The following is an 11,365-nucleotide window of genomic DNA, read 5'->3' as shown; positions in this document are numbered from 1 at the left end:
TTATCACAATATGCAAATTTTTTGAGAAGGACCTGTATTTATCCTCAATAAAAAGATTATATATACATACATTCTTTTTATATAAATTTGTTGTAGTTATTATTATGCCAAAAATCGGATTCTTTACATACACTTTAAAAGCCACAAATTGTCCTCAAAGGACACATTTATCTTCATTCTTGAACATTTCAATTTGTGTAACTTTTATGATTACACTACTATTCAATTATTATTATTATTATTATTATTATTATTATTATTATTATTATTATTATTATTATTATTATTATTATTATTACATTTATCAAAAGTGACATTAAATAAATTTATGTTTTCTAAGTTTTCTAATTCTAATACATTATGTTCTTTTGAACTTTCTATTCATCAAAGAATGTTAAAAAAAACCTTAAAAAAACCTAAAAAAAAAAAAAAAACATCTTTCTTTTAACCTTTCTACAAAAGCAGCACAACTGTTTCTACCATTGATAATATTAAGAAATGTTTCCTGAGCACCACATTTTCATAATAGAATGATTTCTGAAGGATTATGTGAAACTGAAGCCTATGGTGCTGAAAATTCAGCTTTGCACCACAGGAATGAATTATATTTTAAAATATATTAAAAATATATATATTAATAGCATTGAATTGTAATACTATTTAACTGTATTACTGTTTTTAAAGTAAATACTTTTTTTAAACATTAAAATAAAATTTAAAAAAATCACCAATTGAACGGCAGTGTATATTTGCAAGGAAAAAAACATTATGGAAAAAATACATCAGGATTTACTTAAAACACTGCAGTATTTTATTGTAAGCAAAACACATGCAACAAAGTAAAATGGGATAATTTGTTAGGGGCTGAATTTTAAATATCAGGCTATGAAAATATGTGACATTGGAGAAGAAGTGTGCAAAATCTAAGTTGTGGATTGAGTTGACTAATGCCAATTGTGCCCTTTATAGATGTGACACACTGTGCATCCATATGTCCTTTACTAAAATGGTCCCAAAATATAAATCGGAGAACAAGAAAAGCCTTAAACCCTGTAAAACCTTTATAAAAAACAATACCAAAAACAGAGAATCTCACAAAATACATACTGATGTGTTTCAATACTGTTCAGTGAGCAATACAACATTTATTGATGATAATCATGTCAATTTTGAGACAAAGTTTGTGGGAATTGTGGCAGAAACCCAAACACAATAGTCTGGACTTCAATGCTTCATATAGTACATAATCGTGAAGTCTAATAATGCATTTATAGCAGGTGTGGTCAAGTCTATTTCACAAAATATATATACATTTTCACAATGGCAACCAGCAAACTAGAGTTTGTGTACTTTTGTGTCATAAAAGTATGTCATTCAAATAACGGATGACGTATGCGTGTATTTTCATATGGATTAGCATGATTATCTTGAAACTATTACAAAAAAGAAAACAAAAAGCTGTTTCTTGATAATGAGAGCTAAACAAAGGCTAAAAACAATGAAGAAAGAAAAAGAATAACCAAAGCAGTTATTGAAGGCAAAGGCAATGAAATATCGGTCACATATTTCTGTTTCTTATACATACATAAGCTACTTTCAGTTTTTACATTTTTGGTTTTGATAGTGAATAGCGATGAACATTCCCAAACATCACCCACACACAAAAAAAAAAAAAATAAATAAAAAAATCCATTAAATAGGTGGAGCGTCTTCCTTTTTGGCAATGTTTTGTTAGAACCCGTGTAATAGTGCACAAAACAATGGGGGATAATATGATATTAGAAACTGGTGTCATATTAGCAAAACATAAACTTCAGAGCAGAGACAATAGACCGGCTTCGCTTCAGGTCAGGGTTTGGAACTTGTACAGAAGCCGCTGAAATGATTTCTGGGTTCAGGGGCAATAGGGTCCATATAGAAAGAACGGTTGTACGGCACTTTACCTGCATCAACACAGCTAAGAGTGACCGTTGAAATGTCCAAATCGTATTAACTTAATGACTTCCCCATTTAAATGGATTCTGATTCAATGTACTGCAAAACAAACTTCATTACCCGGAGCCCTGACAGACAGGGATATGTTTTCAACAAAAAAATTAGTTAACTATTGGATTTTTCAAGAGCATTTTTGTTCAATTAGGCAGAAGCGCTACATCAGTCATGATTCCACAATGGAAACAGTGGCTTCAGCAATACAAATTGGCCAAAAGGAATGAGAAGACATTTCTTACTTCCTTACAAATGCTAGAGAAAACTGAGAAAAGCTCATTATGTTTAAACAGCTATGAGCATGATATTTCATATTCTTTTACACTGTTTACACAAAGGGATTTCGGTTACCAGCGACACTCAGCTGTAACGTTAAATGCACATTGCTTGTTTCTAAAACTGTACACTCACAGTTGGCTCTCATACTTGAAATTACAGGGAAAACGTCAAGATGTCAGGTTAGCGTTTGCTATGGCGTGGCCTTCTGATGAAACCTTCAAGGTTTTTGCTAGTCAACGGAACATAATAAGGAATAAAGGGAACATAATAAAACTAAATTCAAAACAATAAAGAGCATTAGTGCTTGTTTTTTCTATGATTCGGGGTAGTAAAAGACACCAGTTTGAATAAACCGAACAAATATATTGCTCTTTACGTCAAATTCCTTCACTTAAGGGAGAAAGGGAATAAGGGAGCGTTTGAAAGCAATCTGAAGTGAAAGCGGGGAGGAAATGTCATTACAGACCATAATGACTTGATGCTTCCGCCATTTCCGGAATCAGTTATATTTTCATCGACTCGCAGACGGTGTCCTCAAAAACAAACAGAGTGAGGAAATGACTCCAAATGAAATCTACGACAACAGAGTTGTTTGGACTGCTCTCTACGATAAAAGCAAGCATTTACCTTTATCTAACGGACAGCTTTTAATGGTTTTATGGGGAAAACATGATCATCAGCTTTCAAATGGTCAGTGGAGTGACCTCCACACATCCTACAGTATTTCACGTTTTATACAAAGATGTACAAGAAGAAAATCTGTTTTTATAGGGCAAAAACTGTCAGAGGAAATACTTGAATTTAGCTGAACTGGTATTGAAGGGTCTTTTGAATAACAAAAAACAAAACAAAGTCAATATATCACTATGAACAAAATATGAACAAAAGAGGCAATACAAATTGATCGTACCAATAAGGAGAGCTTCCTCTCAAGCTCACTATATCAAGTGTTTTTTTGTTTTTTTTAGAAAACAAAGACTGTTGTTTTCTCCTTTTTTTCTTTTCTTTTTTTCTTCTTTTTGCTGGGAGGTAGAATGAAGCATTTAAATTGAAACACAACGACTGGTTGTTCCATCATTAACAATAGCCTCGTGAGACTGAAACAGTCACAGGTTAGTTAGTCGCCCTGTGCCACCTAAAAGACACTGTGAAAACTGTACAAACACATCTTTTTTTTTTCTTTTTTTTTCAAATTCATAATTGTTTTCTAAAATCTTGTAAAGTATCCCAAGTGTTCCACGGTGGTATGGCATGATTGTGCATGACCATGGGGGAGGTTAATCCGAATCTGCGGAGGGCGAGAGGATCGCCGGATCTTTAGCGAGAGCAGTCTGAAGATCCCACGCGCTTTGAGGATGGATGGTGCTGATCAGTTGGAGGTGTCGGAATGGACACTCCCGGGTCCTTCCGTGGGCGAGGTCACTGAGGAGGGTGTCGGGGCGTCTTGCCAGCCGCCGTTCGCCTTTCATGAGAAAAGCAAAAGACAAAAATGATGAAGTGTGCTGCATATTTCCGAATGAAAAGACGCATTCGACCGGCTACAAACCCTGTCGTGAAATCCAAATGAGAGCTAATGTCATGAATTCCCTCACTATAAACACACTTTTGCAGGAAGCGCGGCAGTAAAAAGGAACGACGTTGTGCTGCATATTACGAGTCATACCGAGTCATTTCCAGAACAAGATTTTCAAAAGACAGATGATGGAGGAATCAATTATTGCAAATTATCACATTGGCTAAAGGAATGAAAGTATAATGGGCACCTAAAACGGAGGCCATTTCATGTCCGGGAGACAGGTTGCCTAAAGAGCATTTGGGGCATTAATAGCAATTTCCATGCCATCAGAAAAAGGACTAGAAATGGGCTTTGGCAGCCTCTTATTTTCCCAGCCTGTTATTTTAGATAGAGGCAGTCTGTAATCAAAAAAGAAAGAGCAGAGCGAGGAGAGAAAAAAACTTTTCAAATCTTCAGCTTTGGTGACACCCCATGTCTATTTCAAAGGCGTAATTACAGCGCATGGGCGAGAGGAAAGCTCCCCCACATAAATGCTTTATGTCTCAGGCCGTCATTATTCGCAGCTGAAAAAAAGGCGAATAACTTATTTGGGTGGAGAAGGAAAAACATCATGTTATTTAAGACAGTGAATTCTGTCTTAAATAAGATTGAGACACTTTCTCTGTCTACATTATCACAGCATTACGATGCAAATGTTTGCGATGCTGCTTTCTCCTTTTTTATTTATGGTTACAGGTGCTCATGCATAAAATATTGATGATATTTTAATATGAACATCAAATCAATTAAGCTGGAATGTATACATCTAAAATAGAAATGACTGCACTGAAAAGCGTCAATTTAATATTTTTAATTTAATATGCGAAAACATTTTAAAGGGGTCATGAATTTTCCATGACATTTTGACATATAAGAGGTCATTGTATTCTAAAAAAGATCCTGTATGTTTCAGAACGTCCTTATTATCCCAAAAACCAAGCTCCCAAAATGACTCGTGTCAGATGTGATCACATTATTAAACACAGTCTTTGCATTGCAATCCTTGCGATTCGAACACTAAGACAGCGTGGACGGACTTTAATTTGAACAAAGTTCCAGTCAGATCTTGAAGTTAGTCACTGTTCGTTTGTTTGCTTCTTTTTACTGCAGATTTGTTTTTTTAAACTAGACAGTTGGGCGCAGGCTTTGCAGAGAGACTGAACATAAAAGATGATGCTGTCACGACTATATTGGATCTGGCAGTACATTAATTCATTATTCCATTTACACCAAACACTGTAAGTCATCCTATGTCAATTATAACCGTGGTAACCTTAAAGGGGTAGTTCACTCCAAAATTAAAATTCTGTCATTTAGTCACGCTCAAGTTGTTCAAAACCTATATGAATGTCGTTGTACTGCTGAACATAAAGGAAGATATTTGGAAGAATGTTTGTAACCAAGCAGATCTCAGCAGCCATTGACTACCATAGTGGTGGGAAAATACTATGGTAGTCAATGGCTGCCGAGATCTGCTTGGTTATAAACATTCTTCCAAATATCTTCCTTTGTGTTCAGCAGTAGAAAGAAATCCATACAGGTTTGGAACAACTTGAGGTTATATGATGACAGAATTTTTATATTTGGGTGAACTATCCCTTTAAACTTTATTTGCCACAATCAAGACATCAGTGGCAACTATGTAACAAGATTTTTTTTTTTAAATCTGACGTTCCACATGTGTAATTGTGAGGATGTTGAAAATGATTTTATTATGCAAAACTACCCAATAATAGCAGTGGCCGTTTACTTCCAAGCTTTGAATGCCGCTCGCCCATCAGAGCGGAGTGTTCGAAACACAGGGTCAAAAACATGATAGAAAATATAGAATGTCACTTCTAAATTAAGATGTTTTTGATGTAAAAATTTTAATAACAATATAAGTGGACTTCAGAGAACATTATAAAAAAAATTTAAAAGCCCTTCATAACCCCTTTAAGATTGAGCAATTACAGAAAATTTGCACAGACTTATTAAAACAGTCAAGACATTATATTCGTGAATAAAAGATGATAATATTTCATCTTTCATCTGAATATAAAGATATTCAGAAATATCTTTGTTCAAAATCTGTGAATAAAAGATGTTTTTAGATGATAAACATTCAGATGAGAAATATTTACATGCACAATGAAAGTTATGTTTTGTTTAATTCAGAAAAGTCTAATTATATCTTATTAAATATAACTTATTTAATTAAAAAATAATTGCATTCAAAATGGGAAAACAATAAAATGTCAGATAAAATGTCTTTACAGACTTTTTTTTAATTAAGAAATATTTACATAAAAAAAATCTATTTAAATAAAGGAAATGTTCAGAGAAAATATCTTTTCAGGTTTAATTTAATTTAGACATATTTTATTCTAAAGGCTTCACATATTTATTTGTATCATCCTAAGCCATCCTGACAAAACATGCTCTCCGTCAGCCATAGATGGCACAGAAGTGCTGGGTCACTTCCACAGGACACACACAGTTTTGCTTCAAGCCGGCTATTTAGAGAGACTGTGTTGGTGTGTTTGTCTTTTTTCCTTTTTTTCCCCTTCTCACACTTTGCTGGCTCCCTGTCAGTGCTGTTAAGGTGGCAGATGTGTGATATGACCAATGCACTTGGATTGCTGTCCCAAATCTCTACTCAGCCCTCCCTTGAGACTGTCTGATCAATTTCCTCTGTTGGCGACACGGCTTGTCGCTGTGGATTTTACATGCTGGCCTCTGCCGCTTGTGTTCTCGTTCTCTCTCTCGCCCTCTCTTAAACACTCCTCCCCCAGTACAAAACCGATGGTTGGAGCTGCTCGTCTCCTCTGGTTAACACAATTCTTTTAATGTGCGCTCAGAGCTGTGGTGGAGGACACAATCGAAAGCTTTCAATGAGTCTGGTGGTCAGAAAAGCACCTGCATCTGGGCTTCTTTGATGTTGGTGCTGTTTATGTGGCTGAAGCAGCTGTGGTAACACTGACACTGATCATTTCTGATTTACGGTCGCCTTGGTGACTGTTGCCAGTGTGCCTATTACCAGTGGCACCACTAATCAATATGGACCAGCTGAGCAGTGTTACCAAAACATTATAATCAATAATGATTGTGAGAGTGTATGTATGTATGTACGAACGTACGTACGTATATTATATATGACATGCTGTCAATTGATTAAAAAATTAAAAAACATATATTTTTATATTGTAATAATTTTACAGTTGCTCTCCAAATTAACGTAGAAATGAGTATATTTGTTAATTTGTTTGTCATTACACAACTGCTGATAATATTATTACTATTTGTCATTGCTCATTAATTGCATTTATCATTATTATTGTTATTATTAATAATAATTCCTATTACTATTGCTGTTGTCACCTTCCTCATACCCTATTTTTTTCCTTTCCTTTTTTCTTTTATTTCTATTATTAGATAATTATTATCTTTTATTGTTATCTTCATCATTATCATTGTCATTAAAATTATTATAATAATTATTATTATTAATAATAATAATATTGTTTTCCTCTTTGAGATATGTGTAATTATATATATATATATATATATATATATATATATATATATATATATATATATATATATATATATATATATATATATATAGTTGCCTTAAATTATTATTTTTTTTTTTTTACTTTTATACTTTTGAGTATTAGGCTAATAGCACTGGGCTTGAGAATCAGGTACAAGAGCAAAAGAAGTGTCGATCAAACTGAAGAGGGTAAGTATGGACTTACATTGATGCCCTGTGGACTGTATATCTGGCTGGCAGCGAGGCTTTCACTGTATCCGCCTGTCTGACTGATAACATGGCGAAGAGTATCCACCTGCAGACAGAAGAACACAACACAAACAAAAGACAGGGTCAGACAATACCCATACAAAACAAAGACGTTTGTGCTGAGAAAAGGTCACCCTGATATCAAAAGGATATTGGCAACCAAAAAGGTCATGAAATGTTGAATGAAATGTTGAATGAAATGTTGAATGAAATGCTGAATGAAATGTTTCTGCTGCAGATATCAAATAAAGGACACAATTTGTTCCTGAATTGATGAGAAAATAAACCCATGTTTACAGTGTAATTAACAAATAATGTGAATGTGTGGTTGAGACCCAAAGGAAAGTTAGATTATTTAGGCTATAGGTAGGCTATGCATTACTCTACATAATTTAAGATGCTTGGTGTATAAAACACCTAATATTCATATTTTTTTGTTCTTATGTAGGCCTATGAGTGTGAGAGAGAGAGAGAGAGAGAGAGAGAGAGAGAGAGAGAGAGAGAGAGAGAGAGAGAGAGAGAGAGAGAGAGAGAGAGAGAGAGAGAGAGTGGGTTAGAAAGTTAAGATGTGCGTGCGTGCGTGCGTGCGTGCGCGCGCGCGTGCGTGCGTGCGTGCGTGCGTGCGCGCGTGCGTGCGTGCGTGCGTGCGTGCGTGCGTGCGTGCGTGCGTGCGTGCGTGCGTGCGTTTGTGCGTGTGAACATGTAAATTCAATGAATTAGTTATGGAAACATTTAACAGAGGTTATCTTACATATCATATAGTATATTGGTGACAAACATGCAATACAGATCAACAACTCACTGTGATGGAGCCGATAAAATGCAATTAGAATGCGCTAAAATTCAAGATATCAGGGAAAAAGTGCCCCTGTATGAATTTTTGCCTTATAATTATATAATATGATATAGTTAAGCAATATCACATGAGTAACGAGAGCAATATCCCGCAAGTGCTGTTTTTTGTGTCGAATAGCATGAGTACAAATGTACTCATATTGACACAAATGTACAAAACATTGATTTTGTACAATAGTTCAGTAAATGAGAAGTTAATATTGTGTTATATTTCAGACACAATATTGTCTGTTTTGTTATTTTTTTAATTTTGCCAAGAAAAAATATAAAATATTACCTGTAAAACCACAGATAGCCTAAACGTTTTTATGTAATACATTTAAAAACAAAAAAACAAAAATAATTATAATCATGTAAATAATTAGAATAAAAAAGTGTAATCGCTTGACAGCCCTAATTAAAAACTATATATATATATATATATATATATATATATATATATATTTCTTTCTTGATTACCCATTTATTACATAAATGAACTGTGTCCTGCCCCCACTAGCAAAAAAATTGAATAAAATAAAAAATATATATATGTAATATTTTTATCAATTATATAAAAACGCACTAAATAACCTCATGTAAAATCTCTCTCATGTAATTCCTGCACCACATTTCAACTCATTTCAGAAGATTTCCTCTGGGATTCCAGCACTGAATATTCATGAAGCACCCCGAGCCTTTAGAGAAGTTGCTTCGTTATGGGAGAAAAACACCATGAACGTCAAAAGGGGACAAACCGAAACACCCCGTGTTTGGATGCTAGCGTGCCGGGCAAGGTCAGGCAGCCACGGTGGCGGATGTGACAGCATGACAGATACGCAATCCCGCTGACAAGAGCTGTATTGTTTCCAAGACTGTCTTTGATGGTCTATTCATTTGGAAGTTGACAATGGCCACGAAGCAGTGTACGACTGCTGGAGGCAAACTGTAACCCCAGTCCGTCCTCAAGGTCAGGAGGCCCGTCATGTCAGCCGCGGCTGAGCAGAAATCTACACGCATCGGACGCTTAGATGAGCGGGCTGGAGCTGAGATGAACTTTGTTGTGACAAGGATATACAACAAGATGATGACTATTTTATCAGTTATGACAGAGACATACCATTCGGTACTAATGGAGAAGGTTCCCTTGAAAATACGGGCTAACGCAAGAACAAATGATTCGATTTCAGGAACAGCATGTGCTTCGCTTGCAAAAGGGGGTTCGGCGAAAAGCAAAGCTTAATTAACAAAAGGACCCCCGCAAAAAAAGGCAGAAGCACTTTTCTAAGGTTCCTTTGTTAGAAATTTAATAAATATAACAAAAGAATAGCAGTACTAATGGATCCAGGGCCACTGGGCAAACTGCAGCCGTGACGTGATTTTGAGAGCTGGGTAATCAGGACCGCCATTATGACAGCACAATGTGTGATTGGGTGTAATTGAATGAAATTAGAAATCTGCCCTTTCTCTCAGCGGTACACCCTACCTGTGACTGAACGTTGGCCCCCACTTGGCCCCCCTGGTATGAGTCCCCATTCAGAGACTGCACACTCATGAACAAGTCCCCGGAGTTCATGTTAAAAGAGCCAGCAGAACCTAAGAGGAAGAGAGGCCAAGAGAGAGAGAGAAAGAAAGACAGGGATAGATAAAGACAAGAAAACGTCATGCAACAGTAAGACTGAAGTAAGGAGGGTTAGTAACACAGAGCTGTTATTTTAAGTAAAGGTCAGTGTTGGGGAAAGTTACTTTGAAAAGTAATGCATTACAATATCGCATTTCTCCTTTAAATGTAACTAAATGTATTACTTAGTTACTTTTTAAGAAATGTAATGCGTTACATTACTTTTGTGTTACTTTTTTTAACCTGGGCTGGGCTTCTTTTTGTATATAACAAAACATTTCTATTTTTGAGCAAATGTAAAGACCCTTTCACAACAAAAGTAGATAATAATCCTCAGGTAACACTTACTTACTAATAAAAACACAAAATCTAAAGTCTTTTTTGCTATGGTTTAACTGACTCATTAAAGTTCAGCAGCAAGACATCGGTCAATAAAGAGAGATTGAATGCAAACAAATATTTGATTTATTTAACATATTTAGTTATTGAAGGTTTGCATAGTATTCTGATTTTGCATTTCACAGATTTTATTAATTTTGAAAAAGTTGAGAGACGCAAGACCCAACAGTCTGGATGAGCTTAAGGCCGCTATCGAAGCATCCTGGGCCTCCATAACACCTCAGCAGTGCCACAGGCTGATCGCCTCCATGCCACGCCGCACTGAAGCAGTCATTTCTGCAAAAGGATTCCCGACCAAGTATTGAGTGCAAAACTGAACATAATTATTTGAAGGTTTTTGTATGAAAAACGTCTCGGTTACGTATGTAACCCTCGTTCCCTGAAGGAGGGAACGGAGACGTACGTCAGAACTGAACCGACGAATTGGGATCTGCCCTCAGAGACCTATCCACTTCGAGTGTAAAAAACGAGCCAATCGGAGATTGGCATGTGATCCACACATTCCACGCTCCGCCCCGCAGCGCGGGTATAAATAGGAAGTGGAATGGTAGATCAAATGCTTTTTTCAACTGAGGAGCCGAATACGTGACTGGGCTCCTAGCTGAAGCACAGCTCCTGGCGACGGGACGTACGTCTCCGTTCCCTCCTTCAGGGAACGAGGGTTACATACGTAACCGAGACGTTCCCTTTCAGTCGGTCACGTTCGACGTACGTCAGAACTGAACCGACGAATTGGGATCCCTTTGGAAAACGCCAGGATGCTGGCCCTTCCAGCGTCCTGCTTGAGCGCACTGGACCGTCTAGTATGGTACGGAAGTCAGGGCTCCAAGCAGGGAGGTCAGTCACTGCTGTTTCTGCAAGACCCACTTAGAGTGACCATAGACCGCTGGGAAGCGTGCCCTCT

At 36.4% G+C, this 11,365-nt stretch overlaps 1 protein-coding gene across 3 annotated transcripts in view; it reads right to left on the bottom strand.

Annotated features, from left to right (window-relative positions):
- Positions 1 to 1,467: 1,467 nt before the first annotated feature.
- The window catches only part of pbx1a (pre-B-cell leukemia homeobox 1a), an 83,846-nt gene continuing 73,948 nt past the window's right edge, over positions 1,468 to 11,365 (bottom strand). For 2 of the 3 annotated variants that reach the window (XM_067454023.1, XM_067454024.1), the window contains exons 7-9: positions 9,928 to 10,037; positions 7,564 to 7,653; positions 1,468 to 3,730 (exon numbers count right to left, since the gene is read on the bottom strand). In XM_067454023.1, the coding sequence (XP_067310124.1) occupies positions 3,638 to 3,730; positions 7,564 to 7,653; positions 9,928 to 10,037 (293 nt within the window). In that variant the 3' untranslated portion in view covers positions 1,468 to 3,637. The remainder of the gene's footprint in view (positions 3,731 to 7,563; positions 7,654 to 9,927; positions 10,038 to 11,365) is intronic. The other variant, XM_067454025.1, reaches the window with a different exon arrangement.

Source organism: Pseudorasbora parva, chromosome 9, assembly GCF_024679245.1.
Source record: "Pseudorasbora parva isolate DD20220531a chromosome 9, ASM2467924v1, whole genome shotgun sequence".
Lineage (NCBI taxonomy): Eukaryota > Metazoa > Chordata > Actinopteri > Cypriniformes > Gobionidae > Pseudorasbora > Pseudorasbora parva.
The sequence above is the reverse complement of the archived record's forward strand: the minus strand, read 5'-3'. Positions and strand labels throughout refer to the sequence as shown.